Consider the following 24,106-nt stretch of genomic DNA (forward strand, 5'->3'; position numbering starts at 1 on the left):
CATTCTCCAGGCATGCTGTAGATTCTGGTTTAATTCAAGGTGCCATTCCACCTACTCTATCACACACTGCAGGCCTGACACAAAGTGCTGCTGTTCAGATTTGGTCTCATGAAACAGAGTGGAAAGAGCAGGGAACAGGGCTCTAAATTTAGTCTGTTTAGAATGTCACACCACTCAGTATGCCCATCTATTTTCAAAGCTGCAATAAAGCAGCATGGCAATATTAGTAAATGTCATTAGTTCTTTGAATTGAAATAATTACTTCCAGCCAACAGTAATACATTAGAGAAATTCTCATCTACTACATTAGAGTAATTCTTGGCAGTGTGAACATAATGAATCTAATACATATACATACATATAATGAATCTGATACAACCATCCAAATAAAACTTGGAATATAAATTCTCAGCCAGTAATCACTTCCTTTTTGCCTCTTTTCTTTTTAGTCAAGGCAGTATGATTCTTTTTTTCAGTCAGAGTCATAAAGTTTTAATTTGAAGTTTTTATTGGTTTTCAAAAATGTAGTTGATTGGTTAATGTGATTTTGTTGTAAATAATCCTTCTCTTTAACAAAATCCTTCTCTTTTAAAAAAATGCCATTTTAAAGCTTTAAGATATTTACCTTATTTACCTGAATTTTTTTTTCAGTTAATAGATTATAAATTTCATTACCCAAATATATTGATATACGGTCATACATCTTAACTGAGGCATGAATATTAAAGTACTGACCTTGTCCCATTTTCTTTAGAAAACTTTCCATGAAAAGACTAGCTCAAGCATACCAAGTGTGTATTCTTTTGCTCTCCTTAGTGTTTCATAGCTGTATTGATAAAACAGCATCATCAAAGAGCATCAGCATTTGAAATGCTCTGAAATTATACAGAACAAAGTATTTTGTCACTGTAGTTCTTGAACCTGATACTGATTTCTCTGTTGTTGGTATAAACCCCTGGTACAAATGGAGTTATTGCTGATTTACGTTGGAGAATTAAGTCCTACTGAGGCTGTTACCACTAGAATGGGCTTGGGAATGGAACTGGGAACTTGATTACAGCTCCTTCTATTTGTGAACTGGTCTTCACTATTCGTACTCTCTGTCTGGACTACAGTCCAAACACTACATCTGAAGAGATTTAGAGACTTTAAACTGGTTGAGAAACAGTGTGCTTTGATTCTTCAACTATTTGTGCTAAATTTTGAACAATTGTACTGAAAAGAGAGGAGAAAGCAATTCCTACTTGCTCCAAAGAGACGTGGTTAGACAGTGAGCACATACTCTCTGACATCTTTTAAGAAACTACTGCAAATGCTCTGACACCTTTAATAAATTATTTCAATACCTTTAAAAGGTATCTTTTAATGATCACATCATTGGTTATCAATGGTATTGAAAGATGCTGATGGTTCTAATGTAGAAAAGCTTGCTAGAAGGCTTGATCTATGTCACAGGTTGTGAGAAGACCTGTACAGATACTCTATAATCCACTGGTGCTTTTTTGCCAAATGGCAAATTTACAGACAGCTAGAAAACCCCTCCAATTTGAACACAGAGGAAATGCTGAACTTCATGGCTGCACTCTGAATGATTACTGATAAACAATATCCTGCACAGCAAAGGGGAACCACCAGTCATAGGATTTTATTTCTTTATTTAATTTTCCTTTATGAGCTATTTGTGTTTATTTGTATGATACTTCGCCTTGCTGGCAATCACTAATGGAATGCCCCTAAAAACTGAAGTGTTAAATGTTTCTTCTGTTTCTTTTTCACAACTGACCTTCCAATACCACTGTAATGGAGAAGCAGAGTTTTATGCAAGCTGAGCAAAAGGAGTGAATGAACCTACAGTTTGACCAAGAACAACATAATGGGGAAAGGAACAAAAATATTTACAGCAATGTAGAGCTAGGGAAGCCCAGTATTTCTGAAATGTCCAAATTGACAAAATGATAAGCAATTCTGAATCTCTTTCACTCCTCTCCCCCCAGTCTTCATTATTATACTTTCTTCAGTATATTCAGATATTCTGAACCAAAAAGTAGGAAGGATTTTTACTTGATATTGCTTCCAGTTGTTTTCATTCCAGAATAGATGAATTATGGAAAAGAAAGTAAAAAACTAGTTGTGTCTCTGAAGCCCAGCACAGAAACAAATTGTATCACTGCTTTGACAAACAGTGGAAACAAAACTTAGACTCAGTGGAAACAAAATTGCTTTTCTATAATCAGTTTATAGATTGCAGAAACTTATGGAAAAGATAAAATGGTCAAAGACTTGGAGACTCCATAAAACCACATTTGGTGTGGTTTTTTTTTTTTGCTAATGTGTGCAAGTCCAGTAGATATTGTTAGTTTAAGTCTCAGGCTTATGATCAACAGGTTGGAAAAGAATTTTAAAATGCATATTTGTAGGTATATTCTTTCATAAAATAATCCTCTTAACCACTTCTTTTTCAACTGTGTGAGCAACAATTAATTCTCAAGTGATTAGGAACTTGAATTATGAGCATTCAAAGACACTACTCCATGATCTGAAAATGCTGGAAGCAAATCATAGTCACCTAATAAAACACGAAAATACAGACGCAGAAATATATCATACAGAGAAATAAATCCTTCTTTGTGACTCTAGCTCTTATGCTGTGAAATTAATTTAGGTAATTCTTCTTTTAAAATGAAATCAGAAGTAGCATAAAATATCATCCCATCCTATAGTAATAAATCTGATGGATGTTGCTATTACTGGTCATGTTGAAAAGCTCAGGCCTTTAGCAAGAGAAAATAATATTGCTAGATAAAATACAACTGCAACTCTCCAGCTGACTTAGGAACTGCATCAGACTATCTAGGGTCATAGCCTAAGGACAGCTTTCCTTTCTAGTCCTGGTTCAGGGAAGAACACCACCGCCTTTTACATGATTGTTACCAGATAACATTTCTTTGCCTGATTCATACTTTTGACTATGTAAATGTTTAAGTAACTGTGGCCAGGCATTCATACCTCTTTTGGAAGTTACGTTTTTTCAAGTATCTTACTTTCAAAGTTTTTTTTGCTTGGAGAGTGCAGTATACACACACAGTTCTGCTGCTGCTTGTCAACTTTTGTATTCCAACAGATGCAAATACTTGTAGTGGAAAGCAAGGGATAGATTAATGGTGTTTGGAGTATTTTTTGCAACAGATTTTTGTACACTGACAATTTGTTAGCAGCAAATCTCAAATGAAGAAGACTTCAAAGGATTCTACAAGAAAACCAGGAATACCCATTTGGGAACAGGGAAACATAAAGAAACAATGGCTGCCACAGGTACAGGAAGAACTGTTTATAGAATCTTCAGGATAAAATTGGGATTTCTGCACTGTTTTCATTTACCATTTAGTTCACCAAGGGAATCCATTGATATTTTCCATGGAACACCCTAAAGGGAGACAGAAACTGAGCCATATTTGATTTTATTTTTAAAAATTTGTATCTTTGTGTAGAAGTAGCAAGAAAGCTAAGAGTAAATTTCATAACACTGTTTAACATCATTCTCAGTTGTTGGTACTGTCTGGTTTACAAAATATTTTCTGGAGCAAGGAGGCTACAGAGTAGAGCTGGGAATTTGTTTCAGTTCCAAAGATGATAATATCTGTTCACAATCATGGTAGAGCACTACAGGATTGCTTCTCATCTTTGGGAAGATTTCTATGAATTTTTCTTTGGTTCCGTTTGTTTAGCAATGAAGAGTAAAGTGATGCTTTAGATTATTCCATTCCATTTTCCAGTGTTAATACCAAGTCCCTAGCCTTTTGTGGACCTTTATGTTAATGATAATCACTAAATAAATATAGGAATTTAGGAAGCATTTTTCAAGACAGCGTTTCCCACACCATACTTCGGTCAAAATCCTCCTACTCCAATCCCTAGTTATGCAGCTACCTGAGCAAACACCTCTAGCACTAGTTATTGAAACGCCAGTTCTGGCTTTTTATCATTTGAGATACAGCAAGGGATGAGGACAAGAGACAGGAGCCATGGGACAGAAGAATGCAGAGAGCTCTCTTTGGAAAGGATATTTTCTTGGCCATCTTCTTCCATCCTGCTAAATACAGACAATAAAACACGGTATAAAATAAAATTAAATTAAAAAAATTAAAGTTAAATTACATTTTGTATTTCTCTTTAGATTATATTATGCTTACAGGTATCTAGATAGTAGAGATTTAATCTGTTAACAGACAGACAAAAAAAACAATTGTTTGGTATTTAATTTTTAATGTTTAATCTCTTCTGAGATATTTCATTGCTCAGACACCATCTTTAATGAAAAATGAAGTTATTTTAAAAAATTTGATTGTACTATGACAGATTATATACAATACATACACCATCTAGTATTTATATTTCAGTCTGGCATACTTTGGCATACTTCATATTATTTACACATTTCTTCCTGCTGATCCTTTCTGAAATACATTTCACTGATCCTCTGATACACTTTTATCACTTGACTCTGAACTCAAATTGTCAGTAAGACTGTCTGGGTGTATCACGACTACAAAGAAACTGAGAAATTGCCCATGTGTGCTATCAAGGTATTAATCACTCCCTGCTAAGGTGAGAATCATACCCTAGCTTGATGATAGAATCCACTTAAGGGAAACATACTGCACACCCTCACCAAACTCAGAAACATGCAGGAGAGAAGATGACTATTTTGGTTTTGTTTCTTTTTAAGCAGTGTTCTTGACCTGGATCTAAGGTATGCCTCACTGTCTGCACTGAAGGCTCATACACTATTTGCTTTTCTTGCTTCCAGTGCCATTTCAAAACATCAGTGCTCTCCCTGGAACCAGACAAAAACCATGGAATGCCATCTAAATGACTCTCAAAGTGCAGGCTAATTTCAGCAGCTCCATAAGTAAACTCTAGCCGGGTATCTTCTTAAAAGATACTGGAAGTCCCCCTTCACATCTGCTACACAAGTGCCCTGTTGCTCACATCTATGACAATGAATCAGACACCCTGTGACCTTTCAGCTTTGCTGCCCCTTTGTGCATATCTCATGTGTCAGAAGATATTGAATATGAAAAAAAAAAAGATTTGCAGATTTGCAGATAGCCTACTGCTGCATATTTAATGGAAAACCAAACACTGAGAAAAAAAGCTGGATTGCTGACACTAAAAAATGTGTTTACTTATCTTATTGTAACATATTTCCACTCAGTCTTGTATGAAAATTCATTCTTGGCACTGAAGTGGAAAGCAATATAGAAGTTGCCTATCTTTTAGAATTCATACTGTGGAAAATACACTCTGTCCAGGAATTTGATAGTTTCAGGTCTGCAATAATGCCCAGGCTGAGTAGTCAAAGCTTTTTATCTACATCCTTATCTCAAAGATGTTGATTCAAAACTTACTTCAGTCAGAGTACCTAAGAACTTGTTGAGAAATAATTTATGCCAGCAAAGTATCTTGAACCTGTTTACTCCTAGTTCTTTTCACAAACAAATTTAATATATATCATTTTCCAGGATGACAACCAGAAAGTTGAGTGAATGCAGGAAGTCATGTATTAAAATAAACAGGTTGCAGGTATATTTAGGTAAGATTGCTTAGATGTAAGAACAGGCATGAAAACAGAATTAATAAAATATTATTTATAGTATAAAAAAAACCAGTACGGCTCTGCTGTAAGGAACAAAATTACAGGGAAATGAGGAGGTTTGGGAATGATACATTGAATTGCAATTACTTTCCATCCAACATCTGAAAGACACTTTGTTCTGGAATACATACATATACAGAAGTTTGCTTTTGAAACTACACTTTGTCTGCTTGTCCTCTTTCATCTGAATATGACTCATCCAATACAGACTAGTTACTGCCAACTTACAATAGTACTGGTGAACAAGAGTTCTGATCTAATGTCAATGTGTAGTGAGAAGCACAACTCCAAAATGGACTACTCCTATGATGTGTAATGGCTTTACACATCAGTTGTTAAGTTTGCTCAGCAACATCTGAAAATATACCTAGGAAGCAGGAACAGAGCCAAGCATGGCCTTCCAGACTGCCTAAGGCAGATCCTTACATAGGCTGGTACTTGCAATGGCATATGATGTGCTGTTTTATTAACTTGAAAGTAATGACCATTGATTTTAAAGATACCATATCAGAGAAAAAAACTTGAGGGGAAAAAAGCACTAATGAATGTAAAACAAAGGAGAAAAAATGACTGCTTTCCTTTTGTGAAAGGCACAGCTGTTTATATATGATACAAAAGTCATAAAATAAACACATGAGAAATAATGTCTTGGAGTCAAGGAGAGCACCCTGACTGAGATAGGGAAGGACTGCTCAACCATGTTCTTATTTCAGACTGGCTTGGAGTAAGAACAGTAAATACACAATGAAAGGTAGGATTCTCCTCACTTACTGTATGGACGGAGTTAGATAACTTCTCTCATTTCACACTTTACTCTTAACAAATGTATCAGGTTTTGACAGGGACCTAAATATCTCGTCATTCTTGGGTCCTGTCACTCATTCATTATCTTTAAGCAGCTATAACACCAGTTCACTCAGTTATAGGGACTTGTCAAGTGCACAAAAATTTCCAATTGGCACTTATCAGCCATATTACCTTGTGTTGCCTTTGATTGGTCTTTCTCATAGAGACATGGCCAAAAGAATGAGTCTAAGAAGCAATTTTATGCATCAAACCACACTAATATCCATACAGTTTTCAGATGCCTTTACGTTACTTCTGCAATTGGTCTGGTAATGTGATAATGCTTGAATCCTGAAACTAAGAATTGCTAAGTGAAAAAGCGCTCCTTGCTTTGAATTTAAGGAGTAGCATATTATAAAGCAGGGAAAAAAAATCTTTGTCAAGGTCTCATACTGCCTAACTTTAGCCTCCTAACCTTAAAGAAATATCAGCATAGACTTTGTGTGACAGAATTAATAAAGAATGAGATTAGGATACTTCAAACAAACTATTTAGACGAGGGAGGAAAACTTTCCTCTTTGTCAGTTTAAGGAACCTGCATTACCTCTCTGGTGAGTAGACTGCTAACAGCTGAAGATATTTGGCACTATTGCACTAAATTCTCATTCCAGCACATGAGTAGCAGGATTTCAGAATTAAAGTACTTGCCCTTCTCATCTACCCAGGAACTAAAACTAGGTATCCACACTCTTTTAGCCCTGGGATGGCTGACTTTGAAAGTGCTACTCCCAACATAAGACACAAGAGGCCAAAGGGCTGCAGCTGCAATGCAGAGCTGTCTAAAAGCACATTGGGCCTGGCACTGACAGAGCACCCAGTGAAGTAAGTGTCCACTCTAGAAATAAGAATGGAGGTCTGGGAAGAGTATTTTCAGTTGTCAGCCACACACTTTGCATGAAGGTTATTGTCTGTTAGGGTGCACTAAAACTCTTTCACAAATACCTAAAGAAAAATGTTCTTTCCACAGAGGGGAATTTCTGCTCGTGCTAACTGCCCTGGTAAGTGTGTGGGACAAAAACCAGAATTTGTGCAAGTCTTTATTGTTTCTTCCTCCCCACATGCCAGCCTTGCAATATCTTGCAAAAGACAATATGAGGACTGAGTGATAAATTTGAAAAACTGCCACCTCCCTAATGATTAGCAAAACGCTATGCTTTTGCATGTTGTTATCACATTCCAAAAACTGGGAAAACAATGTCCTGAAATTAGGTAAGGTTAAATAGCCTTCCTAACAGAATAATCATGCAAGTTGCTTACCTGTTCTGTTAATCACAAGAAACAGGCATTTAGTGGCATCAAACACTAAACAGAAAGAGAAAGCTTCATATTTTGATGTCTGATTCTTCTGACAAATGACTATCATTATCATCTTCTCCTGTGAAACCATCTGCAAACAATATATTCTTAAATATTAGAGTGAATATGTAAGCTAAATAAATAATGAATACACGAAGACTCCCCAAGGCAGCACAGAATCGTACGTGCTTTGAAAGCTAATGCTGACAAAGTATGCATGATGCTGTGTGGTATTCAGAAACTTCTCTTTATTCTTACATTCACTGTGTTCATCTGGAAACCTACTGTACTGGGCAGAGTACTGTGATGAGTGAAGTTAAATTCACAGTTGCCTCTTGATATATCACAATATGTCATTCAGCAATACCACTGGGGAAAATGTAATTACCATGCAACATCTTGTGCTTTCTTGGGATTGCTCACTAGGTAAGTAAGAAATAAATTCCTGTCAGGACTGCAGGAGTATTGTTGTAGAGATGTAGGAACAGACCAGCTGGGTCACAAGCCATGATGCTGTGTTGAAATAACTGGTCACAGGGGATATATTCTTTTTTAGCTGCAGGCTGTATGCCTTTTCTTTCCACCTGAGTGTGCAGAAACTTGCTCACTGTTCAAATGAATGCTCATACAATGCATTTAATTCCCATAGTATCCCTGAAAGGTAGAAATCTTAACAAAGAAGCAACTGAGGTCCAGAGAAATGAAACAAACCAATCAAAAAAATCCATGTAAGGACAGAAATTTACAGTTTGGTTCCACTTGATATCTCTCCCCTGAGACTCTTTCCTTCCATAAAGCAAACAACATATAACCCCTGTAGGCACTGATCTCCTGCTGAACGCAAGAGTGAAATCTAAGACACTGCCCTCCAAAACACCTTCTGAGCATGACCCAAGCCACCTGAATCACTGCCCTTTTCTTTGGAATAAGGACCTCCACTCACAGCTTTGTTCTGCTACTACAATGATTGTTGTGATTACCAGGAGGAAAAGGCATTAACACCCACATATTTCCCCAATTTCAGTAAAAATTCAAAGCTCCTATTATGGATCTATTTTGATTTCTTTATTTTAAACTCAAATATGCAAATAAAATCAAAGGTACCTACAAAGAACAGAAGAGATTCCCACTTGTGACTTGCATGCCATTCTGATAATTTGGTTGTGGGTGTGAATAATAAAAAAGAAGATGCATAGGTAGTTGTTTATGTCCATTTTGTTTTCACTGGATCTGGCTCAGCATAGACTAAGGAGACTGAGGTCTCAGATTACTCTTGGAAAGACCTGATAGCTTCTTATACCAATGTTTAAATTATACCATCATAGAATGGTTATGGGTGGAAGGGACAACATCACCTAGCTCCAACCTCCCTGCCACAGACAGGGACAGCCTTCACTAGACCAGGTTGCTCAGAGCCCCATCCAACCTGGCCTTGGACACTTCCAGGGATGGGGCAGCCACAACTTCTGGGCACCTGTTCCAGTGCCTCACCACCCTCACAGGAAAGAATGTCTTCCTAATATCTAATCTAAACCTATTATCTTTTTGTTTAAAGCCATCAACCATTGTCCTGTCACTACATGCCCTTGTAAAAAGTCCCCTCCATCTTTCTTGTAGGCTGCTTTAGGGATTGGAGGCTGCAATTAGGTTACCCATGGTGTCTTCTCCAGGCTGAATAATCCCAATTCTTCATATAAGAGCTGCTCCATCCCTCTAACCATCCTGGCGACCTCCTCTGGACTTGCTTCAACGAGTTCATGTTCTTCCTGTGCTGGGGACCCCAGAGCTGGACACAACACCCCAGGTGGGGTCTCACCAGAGCAGAGCAGAGGGGCAGAATCCTCTCCCTCCCCTGCTGCCCACACTGCTCTGGATGCAGCCCAGGACACATCTGGCTTTCTGGGCTGTGAGTGCACATGGCTGGGTCAAGTCCAGCCTGTCACCCAACAGCATCACCAAACCCTTCTCAACAAGGCTGCTCTTGATCTGTTCATCCCCCAGCCTGTGTTGATACTAAGGATTGCTCCAACCCTTACTTTAAACACTAAGCTAGGATGCATGAATACAGCAGCAGGAAAATAGTAAAAATGCTTCAAGGAAAACCAAGCTGTCTGCAAACCAAGACTCTGCAATGACAGAGAATATATTCCCATGAGGGTAACAGACTTCTTGTTTTTTTCTCAATTGCTCATTTTCATTCTTTTTTACATTTTGCTTCTCAGAGGCATCACCATAACAATTAAACATTTTAAAAAGTTTTTTCTTGATGCCTGTATGTTCAGAGCAGTTTGTCTTGAGTTTACACATTACTGGCAAATTTTTTTCCAAGAAATGCAGTTACTGCAGGAAAGTATAATCACCTTAAGTAAGGTTTGTTTGACTCATTACTGATGATGCAACTTCACTGATTTTCAGAGGAACCTAACCAATGAACAAGGTGAGCCGAGCACGTCAATGCTCCACGTGCTCCAGAGAAGCCATTTGGAGCTGATATTCTGAAGTGGAAGAACAGCTAATAAATGGGATCAATCTTTTCCCCTACCAAGACAGCAAATATATTTTTCTTGACTCAAGAGCACACAGATAAATATAAACCTTAGCTAATAAAGTATTTCAACCAAAGTGTATTGGTTCAAAATTGCATTTGGCTTGCTGTTGCATAAAGTTTGTCCAGCTTCTTGCTCCAGAGTTCTTGAATATTGCAACATGTTGTACTGATCACTTCTGTTTACAGAAGTTACATGAAATACTGACTTTCCATTTTTTTGGACTAAAAATTGCAAAATTATGCATACTAATGAGTTTAACAGATTCATAATGTTTTAAGTACAGAGCTCCATATTTTTAAATTCCTTTCCATAACACTGTGCTGAATTCTTCATTACTGTAATCACTTAGATGAGAAAAAAAACAGCACAATTGCTTTATTGCAAGCTCCTTCTAGCCCCACAAACATCCTTGAAAAAAAAAACAAACTACGCAATTCATAAAAAATGTTGCCTGCATTGTAAAAGGTTCTAAATAGAAAAAATATAAAACTATAAAAAATAATCTACCACAGTACTGCTGTTTCAAATCTGTTGAAAAGAATTAGCCATCTGTCACGACAGCAGCTTGACCTGATGGGCCCTGCAGAGCAGCAGTGAGATCAGAGTGTCCCTGCTGAGCCAGCAGTCCTTTCCTGCCCAGTCAGGCCCTGATGCTGTTCCCTGGCACAACAGGTTGTCCTCAGCAACACCGCTTCCACTTACTTGTTCTCTATGATCTGGAGCACCTGTTGCCTGGATTTTCAAACAGCAACTGTGCAAAAGTCATTGAAACCATGAGGTTCCACAATAAGCCCAGGTAATAAGCTTGCCTGAGTAATATGTAAGAATCATCTACAGATTAATATTTAACTTCAGAATTTACAGGTGGCTGTCAATCCCATGTTTTGTTCCCTTCATAGGAAATCAGTGACAAAACTGCACTGCCTATGAAATGTGCTAATGTGAATGAAACCTCCAAACCTCATCCATTTCCCTCCTTGACCAGTGTATTATTTTGATCAGTTAATGGTTTACAAAAAAACACCGATTAAGGAAAGGATAAATCATAACGAAGAACACAGGACGGGAGGGTATAATTCCAGTCTCAGTTACTCTCTCATGCTGTTGAAGAGCAACAACACAGAAAATTAAAAAGAAACAAAGGTTTTAAAATTATGTAAACTGGAGAGCTGAACTGCTCCTGCAAGCTGCTGAGTAAACTGTTGAGCTGGTGGAGATATTATGTACTGCATTTTAGTGGTGTAAGAAATTTTATCGGTGAGCATATTCATTGAAAGCATGGGACTATCAGCATCTAGGCCACTTGGATGGGACAGCGGAGCACTGCAGTAATTAGTGCTTACAGAAGCTCCTTACCTGCTTGTGTACATTTGTACACAAGCACAAACACATCTACATGCCAATGACTTCTATTCATGTTACTTCAGTTACACTTATGAGGCTCTTGAGGTTAAAATTATGCTACAAAATTAACTTAATTCCTCTTTTAATATGATTAAGATCCTGCATAATATTTAGACACCATTTATGTGTTTCAACAGTTTTAACTTTGCTAACTCTTCAGTTCTTTCTACAGGAAATTAAAAAAGACATGACTGAAATTCTTCCATCTCAGTCAAATGGATTGATGAGTTTTAATGGAGAACATTTATTCCAACCTTTAATTAAGTTTGGCAGTCTGAAATCATTAATCTATGCTTTGAAACTATGTACTGTAATGTGAGCATTTAAAACCATACAAGTCAATCTTGTTATAAGGTGGATGTCTGAGTAATAATACAGCTTTCTAGAAGCTGTCTTTGAATCTTTTAAATTATCTTTCCTTAGTTCATGACATAAACCATTAAGGACTTGCCCCAACAGGGGATGAAGTCAACCTCACTGTGACACTGCTTTGGACAAAAGCAACCATTTAACCTTGCAAGGTTATTGTAAAAGTTGATAGGCAAGAAATCTGATCTACATTTTCCATCCCACGTAAACCTTAACACAGTTGTTGCTTAAAGAAAGAATCAACTGCATTATCTGGTGTTATTCTGCTAGATTATTCAGTGACTCCTACGACCAATTTCCTTGTGAGCATATTTGCAGTAGTTTAGTCTTTGGGGTGGAAATAATTTCATTTTAATATGTTTTTTGGAGCACTGCCAGAGTTACAGGGATTTTTTTATGTGAGAGAATTCTACAAGCATGAAAAGTGCATACCTTTAGATTCTGGGTTCTCTTTCTAGAAGAAAATAAGGAGTCTCAAAGAGCATTAAAGTATAAAATCTTTCCAGTGGCCATCTTGGCTACTTGTCAACATCTGCCAGAAGACCTTATAGTTATTTTTTTGGCCTTTACTGATGCTTTAAAGTCCAGCACACTCAGGATGGATGGGAGAGAAAAAACTACCAAGAATTCTCCCAAGCAGCTGCTGTTTAGAATACAGTGATCAACAAAACACATCGGTTGGGGATACCTCTAAATAAAGCCAATCTCTGAGTTTGATTTAACAGTTTGAACTGCTGTCACAGAATACCTGGCATCCTGTGAACAGGAACAGGTCTTTCTGGTAATAGCTTTTCAGGTTGTCACTGTTCCTCCACTGAGGTTCCCCCCCTTTTCCAACCTCAGGGTGAACTAGTGGTGTGAGTGTTCCCTCTCTTGGTTGCACAGCTTCAGCTTCAGGTCTGTACTGAGCTGCAGTTGGTAGATAATTAATTATTATGGCCTAGAGGAGGTATGGAACTTTTCAAGCAATAGAGTACAAAGTAAAGCTGATTATAAAAAAAAAAAAAAAAGACTATGTTTTGCAGGCATTTGAAATGCATACCTTGAATTTCCTTATTCAAGAAGAAGAATTCTTAGTTTGGAAGGTTCTGATACTCTCTTTCAGAAGTCAGATGTAAAATCCAAAATCAGAAGTAAATGGGAAATGCAATTGTGGAAAATGTGAAAGCTTTTAAATAACCACTTGTCCTGTCCTGCACACAAGAAAAGAAACAAGAAATTTAATTTTATGGATTTATTTTTCATTTTTTAGAAAGAAGTTAATTTAGGAGAATAGGTCTTTTTGAGGTAATAATTTGTGTTCCATTACTACACAACGACTTGGCACTATGAATGTTTCCAAAGGTTTGTGCCACTGAACTGTAGGACTAGTGCACATTAACAGATGCCCAGCTGGTTGTTTCCACAGTCACAGCAGTCATGTTATTTGATGCACGTACACTAAACAGGCAGTGCCAGGGAAATCCTTTCATTTTCCCTTCTACACAACTAAAAAGCCTATCTCTTTACAGGCATACCTCTTATTTAATGAAATCCTACAGACCTCAAACTGGGTGCTAAAGGTTCCACTACTAAAGGAGAGGGTGTCACCCCTTTAATTTCATAGGCACCATTACGATATGATTAACTCTCTGTTGGGGGAGTCAGGAGAGTTGCATTTGTGGGGAACTGTGAGTTTAACATTAGACAAAAAAAATACATATTTTCTAAAGGGCATTCACAGCTAGTTTGTCTAAGCCTTGAAATCAGAAAAGTATTGTACCTGTCAGCCTAAAGGAAAATGTGGACTACAGCTTATATCAACCCTGAAGCTGGTCTCAATTTTGCTCGAGGTTTAAAAAATTAAGATATATCAGATTTCTGGATCTTAAGAGACAACATTCACATTATTGCTTTATAAGTTTTGCCTGTTTATCAATTTTGTTGAATAAATGCTTATTCTTGTCAAATCAAAAACGATCCAACAAAACATCCACGAACAGTGACCCAGTCATTTAACCTCAAACTACCCATTTCTACATTCATACCACATTTCACTCTCTAATATAATTACTCCTGTTTGGAATAGACAGTGATGAAATGATCTGACCTTTATGTATTATTACTTGATTAGTTTTTCCATATTTGCTGAAAAAAAATAAAATCAGTTACTGAACATTCTTATTAATATTGAAGTGTCTCTGCATCTCCTTCATGCTCTTTAGGACAGTTGCTATATAACAAAAAAGTATTTCTCCTTTCTTCTTCTGCACTACAGCTAAGTAAATTTTCATTAATAATTATTAGGCTTTATGACTTTTCAGAAAAAAAAAATTAGTGTAATCTAATTAGTTTAATATGAACATCTTCTGGTAAATATATTTAGACCAAGGACCATTTATTATCATTTGTGTTTCCACACTGGCTGGGGCTAAAGGAATTTTTGACATTTTAGTTCTATATAAACCAGACTTATGATTACAAAAAATGAGACTTGGCTGCTGTGATGCAAAGAGTATGAGATGAGGCTCATAATGCCAATTTGGTTCCCAGGATTTATTTCCTATGTTGAGACTGACAACAGCCACCATGCTAAATTCTCAGATACCTAATTAAGACAGGAAGGAGGAATAAGATGTGTGAAATTCTGGCTACTCCAGTAAACACAGCTTAAGTCTTTCTCAATCTGCAGAAAGGGTCTTAAGATAACCTCCATCCATGTATGTAAAGTCCTTCTACCATTTCTGGAGTTGGGATCTAATGCATGAGCAGTGGCCCGCCAGGATTAATGGTCAAACTTTCAGTGCCTTGGTTCTAAGCATTACCCAGCTCAGGTGTTAAAGCCCACAGATTCAGATTGTCTTGGCTAAACATCTACCACTGTAGGATGCCACAGCCACCTGGGCTAACATCAACCCTAAAGTAAAGGGAAGGCCTTTGCTCTTCTAGGCCCTGGATGCTTCTGTGGCAAACTGGAAAACTATATACATATATATACATAATAAATACATATATGTTTATGCAGTTGGCTTATTTAATTATCCACTTTACAAAAAGTATACAAAAAGTCAGTGGTTTAAGCTATATAAATTCTTTCTGGGGCAAAAAGACATTACCCAACAGGTTGGAATGTTAAAAAAACTAATGTCTGCAAGATTTGTGGCTTATTTGGGAGATTAGATAAATGTAAGAGCCTTGAATACAATTTTAGAGAAGCTAAAGAATTATACATTCTTTCCATGACTTTATTTACCTCTTTTTGCTGAGACATGAAACCTTCAGTCTGTGATCACAGAAATTACATCACCATCAATGTAAGATCAGTATGGTAGGTCAGGAACAGTGTTCCCAATATAAAATAAAAGGATTTTTTCCTTTTTTTTTCTTTCCTCTTTGGCATCTTTTTTTAACTACTCTATAAAAGGTTCTTTATCATATACATTTTTTTTAAACTTTAGGACATGTACATGACATCTTTTGTCCATTATAAAGGTTTGACCACCTTTACTTCAGTAAGGAACACATTTTAGAGAAAATTACAACATGTACTGCATGTCAATTTTTTTCGAATCCAGTTACTTCTCTCAACTCTTTCTCAGTAGATAAATACATTATCAGTTTGCTTGCCCTGAAGCATGACACTAATTACTGCCAATCATTCTGCCCATGTTTATTGTTGATGTACAAGCAGCACCTTCTGCCAACCACATAAAGGCATCAGAGTAAACCAGACATCACAGCAGCTTAATAGATCTAGTCATAGCATGGTTTTAATGAACTCTATATTCATGTAAATGTCTATTACACTTATGGAGCTCTGTCATGAATGAAAATTAGCTCAACAGTCACTAACTGAGACAAGGAGAAAGGTCACCATGTGCCTTTGGAAGGTAATGCTTGCACTTACCACAACAAGGCTGTGAAAATCAGATGGAAAACTAAACTAAAACTTGCTTCATTAACTGAGTAAAGTATCTTACAATAGTCTCACAGATTAGCACAAGCCACTTCAACCAGCCAAGCTGCTCGAACAGACAGTTACTACTATTGGTGCTTGCAGAATTCAAAATAATTCTATTGCCTATATCTCAACTTTTTACCCAAGGACTGGATGTACTTGGACATACAAATCACCCTGTTGACATGGCAGACAGTCTACACCCATGACCATGTCTCACCCAACACACCAAAGGAGAGCACCTCCTCTCTCTCTCTCTACCTCTCTCTCTCTCTCTCTATATATATATATATGTATAATATTTACTCTTATTTATGCATTGAGACTGGAACACAAAATTTAACTCTGTGGGCACGATGACTGGCAGTGTGTGCCTCTATCACTCTAGACATACGTTTTCATGTTGCTGAGGAAAGCCAAGGGATAAGACAATTCCCTCCAATACTGCTAGGGTGAGACTGATTGAACTCTAGTGGATCCAACCTGACTCTCTTGTCAGGAGGACCTCATATGATGTATTGCCCTCCTTTCTCCTATCCCTTCAGCAACAAAACTGCTCTATAGCCAGAGGACACTGTAAACTTAGATCTTCTGAAAAACATTTCTGGCTCTGAAGCCACAGAACAGTAGTTCTTACTAAATAAATTAAAAAAAAAATCTATAAGACAGAGTTTAAAGGAAAAGAAGATTAATGACTTACATGTGACTGCAACATTAAGCATCTCAAGGCTACGATTTCTCAGAAATAAAAAAAAGTACCAGAAGAAAGCATCATTTTACTAGGTAAAAAACCTTTTCTTATTATGCCAAGATATCAATCACCTTGTTTTTGCAATGATGGATGAAATTACTGATCACTGTCCAAAACAAGGCAGACAATCTCTAGCAACACAATAAAGACCTTGCAACACAGAACACTAGATATGGGTATGTACAGGTAGCACTGTAGCACTTGTGATATCAAAGCCCTTTTAAACTGATTCAGAATGGAGACTCCATATTTTGCATTCAGGAATGGCTACAGCTACAGCTGGGACCAGTTGCTTCCTTCCACTGTGAGATGTGGCATTTTATGAAATGAAAACATTTTTTACTTTTTGACCAGTTTTAGTCAAGCTGCCCCCTACACACAGAGATTATACAAAAAATCCATTTAGCATATAACTTCTCTTTCTCAGAGACTGTGCAAGTGCTGGAACAGAGAGGAAAGCTTTGATAAGTACAGGAGGCAACTAAGAAATGCTGTGAGCTGGTGACAATTAATGACAATTAATACCCTGTGAGATTGCCACTGGAAACTGTCACATCCACCTCCTACAGATTAACAGTATTTCAGGTGTTGAGATTTTACAAGATAAGTTTTGGACTTTTCAGAACAGGTGTTTTTGTGTTTTGCTCCGTTTGGCTTTTTCCAGATGTGAAAGCAGCAATCCCACTACAGTGTCACAGAAATAGCTTGGAGTTGGAGTAGATTTGTTCTTTGACTATTTTGATAAGATCTGTGTTCTGTTTCCTCTGCCTTATCTGTGTGGTATGCACCATGCTCCTCCCTGAAAGTACAACACAGGAAGACCAGGAGCTGAAACTTGCAAAATGTCTTTGTCTGCAGACCTTGGTATGCTATACACAACATGACAAATTCTGTTTCCTCCCCACTCTACCACACATATTCATTCATAAGCAAATAAAACAGTAGCACACAAACAGAACCTGTGATACATATAACAAACAACAGAAAAAAACCTAAGAATGAAAACAAAACAAAAAAAAAATCAATGAAGAGATTGTTTGCATAGCAGCTATTAACTAATATACCAAGGAAGAAATCCCCACCTTTGGGTAAATTACTTCAAACAGGCAAATATCACCCAGTGAAATAAACAGCTGATCAGGATGGAAATGTAAGGTTTCTAAGCTTCTTTTAACTAAGTAGGTGTTCCCTTATGTACAGAAAGCAACTGAGATTTTCAAGTGAGATCAAACATAAGAAAAGAGAGTGAGAGCAAAATGCCCATGATGCTGACTAATTCAACATGATTTTGTACAACGTTCAAACTTGCAACTGATTCATTGTCTTCTTCTGGGAAAAGGCTGTCAAATGAGGCAGGCACTAAAGTCACATTTTTGCTCTTTAAACCTGCTTGCCTATTAGCATTCCTTCCTGCAGGAGAACTGAAATCAAACGCAATATGTTTCACACCTGTAGCTACGAGACTTCTGATTTTGATAGCAGGAAGCATCCTTAAGTACTTATTCTGCAGTGTTGTTTTTTTCCCTTCTACAAGAAAGAGCATTTCTAGAAGTCCTTATTTTCTCTTTGCACCTTTTACTCAAGGCTACTACATGCAAAGTGAACTAACTCTTTAAATAATTTAACATGAAAACACGCACATCTGGCCATCTGCTGCTACAGTTCAAGAAACTCCAGCATTTCCGACGGCAGCTGCTGACTACGCAAAGGGCAAACCAGGGCAAGAGGGACCCAGAACCTCAAACCTGCAATAGGTATTCTGACCGGGACAGGGAGCTCTTCTGAAGTGCCACCACAGGCATGCCAACATCATCCCAAAAACGCAAATAACTTTTCCTAGCAACTGCGACGTGCTCGGTTATTTTGCGGCAATCGCAGTGGCTCGGTACGCGCATCCCTGCGCAGCCGGGCTCCCGGCCGCCGGCATCGCGGGTCCCGCGGCTGCGGCAGCGCCCGCACGGCCGGGGCGCCGTGGGGTCCGGCCCGAGGGTCACTCACCATGTTGACTTCCGAGACCACGTCGATGCTGGCGATCTCTATCCGCATGCCCACATCCACGGGCGGACCTGCGGGGGGAGCGGGAGGCGGCGTTAGCGCACCTGGAGGGGCCGGGGCGCGGGTCGGGGGGCCGCGGGCGCCTCACCTCCGAAGTCCGGGCGGAGGCGGATGTCGTAGTCTTGGAGCAGCCTGTCCACAGTCTCCTTCACGTAGGACATGTTGCTGGGCCCGTCGGCGCTGCGGGAAGAAGCACAAGCGGGTTAAGGAGGCGGCCGGGCGGCCCCGCGCCCGCCTGTCTCCCTGCCTCCGTCCGCAGCCCGGCGGCGCTCACCTGCGCGCCGCGCACGCCACGGCCAGCGCCAGCGGCAGCAGCAGCGCCCGCGGGCCGGCCCGCCTCGCAGCCGCCCCCATCCCGGCCGCCGCCTCACGGGGGACGAGCCGCGGACTGGAACTTGGTGCGGACCGACGGGGAGAGACAATTCCCGAGAGCGGGACGCATGCGCGGAGCGGAGCGCCGCGGCCCCGGGCGCCCCTCTGCCCGCCCCGGACGCCCGGGCCCAGCCGCGCCGCGCCCGCCGCGGGCTGCTGAGGGAGCGGGGCCCGAGGGCGCGGCGCCGCAACAGGTACCGCGGCAGCCATGAGGGCGGCGGGGCCCCGCGGCTGGCGGGGCACAGCGGGACCGAGACCCCCGAGCTGCCGAGGGGAAGGGGCTGCCACCGCCGGGCGCAACCCCAATCGCTGGAGCGCCGGCTTCCCGTCAAGAGACAGTGAATGATTGTTGAGGGCGCTTCGGCGTGAAAATTTCCCTCGATGTTATGTTAGCCATGAAGTGAAAGGGGCACGGCCATTTGGACAAAATAGCACGTTTTGCTGCAGGTCGCCTTTTGCCGAGCGGCGGGGGCTTGAGGACGCGCCCGCCCGGCGGAGCGCTCGGCGCTCCCGCAGCGGTACCCGCGGTGCCCCGGGAAACTGATCCCGGTACCAATGTTTTTTGTAACTGATCTTGCTTTTAGAACGTCTTCTTTTTTAAGACTCTCGGAATGGATGCTCTAATGTAACCTGACCTTTCCTGTGCATCATTACAGAGTGGCTGATCGGAGCCCTGTGAATAGTTCATGACTCTGCCGGTGCCCCTCGCTTTCACTGCACCGTAGCGCAGCAGAAATAACATTTATCCCTTTCAGGTTCAGCCAATCTCTGTGCGCTTCACAGTCCTGCGTGCGCTGCCCTTGGGATACATATTGGATGCTTCTGAGTCTGCTACAGCCTGCTGATGCAGACTTGTTTCTGAGAAATAGCAGACTTGGTGATGTTTCTTGTAGCTGAAATATGCCACGATATTTGAAAAATGATGGAATATTGATATTGACACACATTCTAGTGATACTTTTGAGCAGCTTTTGGAACAAATTTTTGAACAATGCATTTTTCTATGAAAATTTGTCCCTTTTGGAGAAGGAGCCCAACGTATTTCTTGAGAGATTACTATGGGATCCTTCATCTCACATCTGCTTTCTCCAACCATAAGTGTACAAATTTATGAAAAGAATTATTTTATCAGTTCTTGGTTACAGTATATAATAAATATTTTCGATTTTCTTTTAGGAGTTTTATATTTTTTTCTTTTCCTCCTAGTTCAGTAATTAGTTCCTGAAAAATGTGACCTCCCAGCTCAACTTGAGAGTACTTTAGGATTGCTGTTTGGAAAGAGATTTGTCCAATTATAATTGGTGTGGCTTGGGTAGAGTGCTTAAAAAAAAAAAAAAAGAAATCCTACCAATCCTACCTATAGCTGTCTGCCAAATAGTATCTTTAATTAGAGTTGTATCCCACACAGCCATCATAAAGCTACCTGGTTCTTCTGAATTAGGATTTACCATAGAGCTATATATTTTACTTCTTGATGGTATACAGCATTACATTTAGCTTTGTCATAAGCCATGTGAAAGTCAGTTATGCCTGTATTTAATGGAGACCACTGCTCCCCATGGCTTGCCAAAATCTGTCTTAAGGCATAAGTGCAGAGGTTTATTCTATTAGAATTCTTAATCTGCAGCACATTTCAGGGCAGCTTTAGTTCAGATGAGCTGTAGTCTGGTCCCTGGACTGAATGCACGTTAGTGGTTGAACTATTTTAGGTGAATTTCTGATCTTACCATCTGGTCTGAAAAGGCATGAGCAAAGCCTGTCCTGCAGGTCTCCTGCAATCAGGGATGCCTCAGCCCAGCAAATATACTTCCAGGAGGGATGAGGATGTTCCTATGGGCAAGCTGGTTCCTCTGAGAGCTCTCCCAACCAAGCTGTCCTGTCGAGGACACCAGCCTTGAGCTTCCTCCACTGAACATCCCAAAAATAAGACCCAAATTGTTGAAATTCAACTCCACTTAGTACAGCTTGATTACTGGGAACATCAGGGCTCTAAGCTTGGTTTTTGAAACAGCTACAAATATTCTGCAGTGTAGAGACAATACTGAACAGATCCCTCAGTACTGGGGGCTTGGGAACAAAGAGATTTATATGTCTTTTTAAAAAACCATACAAAGGAGGACCTGCATGGCATTACACTGCCGGGGCAGAGGGGGTGAGAAGGATTTCTCTTGCCCTATGGGGAGGATGATGGAAACATGAGTGAGACCTGTTTTCCATTGTTTTCAGGACTAAAAAGGTACATTATTATCAGCAGGACTTCCACTCTCACACGTGTTGCTAGCTGAAGTAGTCAATTAATTAAGAATTTGGAAGTTCTGCTCTCTTTGCAGATCATCTGTTTCTAGGAGAACACAGTATGCTTTTCCAGGCCACCAATGGGGAAGAATTTTGATGTAATTTTGATAAAACACTCCATGTGACATAGTTCTTGCTTCAGGATCTCTTTAACAACACCTTGTGCAAAGAACAAAGACATCCAAAATGAATGACTATGGGAAAGGGGCTTACACACAAATATTATGACTATCATTTACAAATGTTTTCTAAAAGCTTATACAGGTGATGAGTCGTCTGGTGATCTGTTTTTGACATGTGCTTAATATGGCAGCTGCTTCTGCAGTCAATAAATTCGTTTCAAAATGCAGCAGTGTGTCTTTCCATCCTCTCCAACAGGGTTTGCTCAAACACCCAGGCTGAGTGAAACCTGGTGGGTACTCAGCATGGGTTTTGGGCATCTTGGAATATAGACAACTAAGTAGATGGCTAATTTGCAGTTTTGGAAATCAGGCTGCTTAGTGTCCAAAATTCTAGGAGCTTAATCTGGAGAGTTTTGGCACTACTTTTCAATATTTTTAATTCTCTCACCTCTGAAATATGAGTTATAAATCTGTGGTTTTTTAATAAGACTGGCTATAACACAGCTGCTATACCAAGAAAAGTGCATGTCCTCTGCATGGAAGTTTCTACCTTCACAGAAATAATTAAATATTTCTATTGCTATTACCTTTCCTGTCCACTCTGTCAGTGAATTGAGCTCCCATGGCAGACCTACCACCCTGACCCATGTGTGCTGCTTAGTGAACCTAGCAGCGTGCTGAGGTGGCATGCAGTCAGCTCACAGCCTATGGGAGCTGTAACCCCATTGTACCAAGCCCAATTTGGTTTTCAAACACCCGTGGTGGCATCAATTTCAGCTCCTATGGTCTTTCATTATGCTTATTTCCTCATACTGTTGTTCAAAACTTTGAAACCCTTGCTAATGATAGTGCCAAGTTTCTTTCCCAATCATTTCTACTCTGGGTTTAGTATGTACAGGGTCTATGAGATAGAAATACAACTTGTACATAAGATTTTAAAAATATATTTTCTGGTCTTTGTTAGACAAGGCAGACCTTTTGGGCAGGGAATAATTTCATATTTGTTCGACATATGTAAGCACTAATAAATGAAACCAATTGAAATCCACTAGTTTTATCATATTAACCATGACCTTTTTTTCATATTCTAAGGCATGTCAAGTACTTACTAGAAGCAAGACAAATAATATAATCATAGAGCATGATGCAGAAACTATCCTGGGCCAAATGCATGTTCATTTTTTACCTTCATTATGTTTAATCTTTCAGGATGGCATCTTTTTTCTTACACATATTGTTTCCACTTTACTAAATACCTTTTTTGCACTGCTCATTTTAATTTGGCACCAGAAAGTGCACATCATACAAAGATAATGTCCTGCTCAGATAATGTTGGCTAATTAAAAAAAAAAGCAAGATCACTGAAAAAGAGGGAAATTTGGAAATTCTTTCTGTGTCCCGCTAGATAAGCTCTGTAGGCAGCACTTCCTAAAGTGGTTTAGGAAGACCACAAGTTTTAAAGAAATAAAAACATTATGACTATGCAATCTCTCTCTACTCATATTTTGTGCCTTCTTAAAAGTAGAATGAAAGTAGGTGTCTCTGTGCTTCTGCTCAAAACAAATGGGGAGCTGTGTCCCTCACAGTGTAGACCTTGTATGTGGAGGTGGTAACTGAAAATGATAATTGTGATATTGACAGGTTTTGAGATAGTGCAAATAGGGACTTGCAGACCCTGGATACTCCTAGTCTGTGTCCAATTGGAACTGCTGTGTGGATTTTTCATACTACATACACAGCTGAAAGAAAAATGAGAATTAGGATGGGTAAACATTTTTTTTTTAATTGGCACTGAGCAGGCAACATTTTGCAGTAATTATGTAAATTATATAAATTCAAAATTTTAGATCAATTTTTTTAACAATTAAGATGAATGGTTGGGTTTGAAAACTATGAAGTGAAACCTTGAAATTGTGAAATGACTACCTGGGCAGGTAAAAAACAAATCTTGTTCATATTTATACATAAAGAGGCAGGTAATGAAATAGGTCACTTATTTCATCTGCTTAGTGATAGTGCTATTGTTGTTTTGTACCTACAGCAATCCCTCGAGTCAAATAGAGCTTTTGAGCCATCTTCTCAAATGACAGAAAACTGCAAGCTGGAAGTACTTTTAGTGTGCCTTGGGGATTTCAGTACAGCAGCAAAGCTGCACAAACGATTGACAAGAGCTGAGGACTGCCATGCTGAACTTGTGCTTTATCCTGGGATCTGTAGGCAGTGTGGTTGCTACACACTAAGGAGATCACCTCACCCTCACACCTATTTCCCTTTCCTTTGGGTCTCTCTGAGCAAGCCCTCACTCTTATCTCAGGAAAGAAAAAGGTTCCTCTTGGTGCTCCATTTTCATCCTTCTCTTTATACCCTGTAAAGATCAATTAAGGTCTTTCTACAGTGCATATTCTACTTTGTTTTAAAGGACTGTAAAATGCTCAGGACAGTTCTTTTAAGGAA

At 39.4% G+C, this 24,106-nt stretch overlaps 1 protein-coding gene across 3 annotated transcripts in view; it reads right to left on the reverse strand.

Moving 5' to 3' along the window:
• The window catches only part of GABRB1 (gamma-aminobutyric acid type A receptor subunit beta1), a 108,069-nt gene extending 88,852 nt beyond the window's left edge, over window positions 1-19,217 (reverse strand). For 2 of the 3 annotated variants that reach the window (XR_010783516.1, XR_010783515.1), the window contains exons 1-3: window positions 19,138-19,183; window positions 18,952-19,043; window positions 18,807-18,874 (exon numbers count right to left, since the gene is read on the reverse strand). Coding sequence is in view for 1 of the 3 variants with exons in the window: in XM_066548460.1 (XP_066404557.1) it covers window positions 18,807-18,874; window positions 18,952-19,043; window positions 19,138-19,217 (240 nt within the window). In the remaining 2 variants the exon portion in view is untranslated. Of the gene's footprint in view, window positions 1-18,806; window positions 18,875-18,951; window positions 19,044-19,137 lie in introns of all 3 variants that reach the window. The other variant, XM_066548460.1, reaches the window with a different exon arrangement.
• Window positions 19,218-24,106: the final 4,889 nt, after the last annotated feature.

This window comes from Molothrus aeneus, chromosome 4 (assembly GCF_037042795.1).
Source record: "Molothrus aeneus isolate 106 chromosome 4, BPBGC_Maene_1.0, whole genome shotgun sequence".
Lineage (NCBI taxonomy): Eukaryota > Metazoa > Chordata > Aves > Passeriformes > Icteridae > Molothrus > Molothrus aeneus.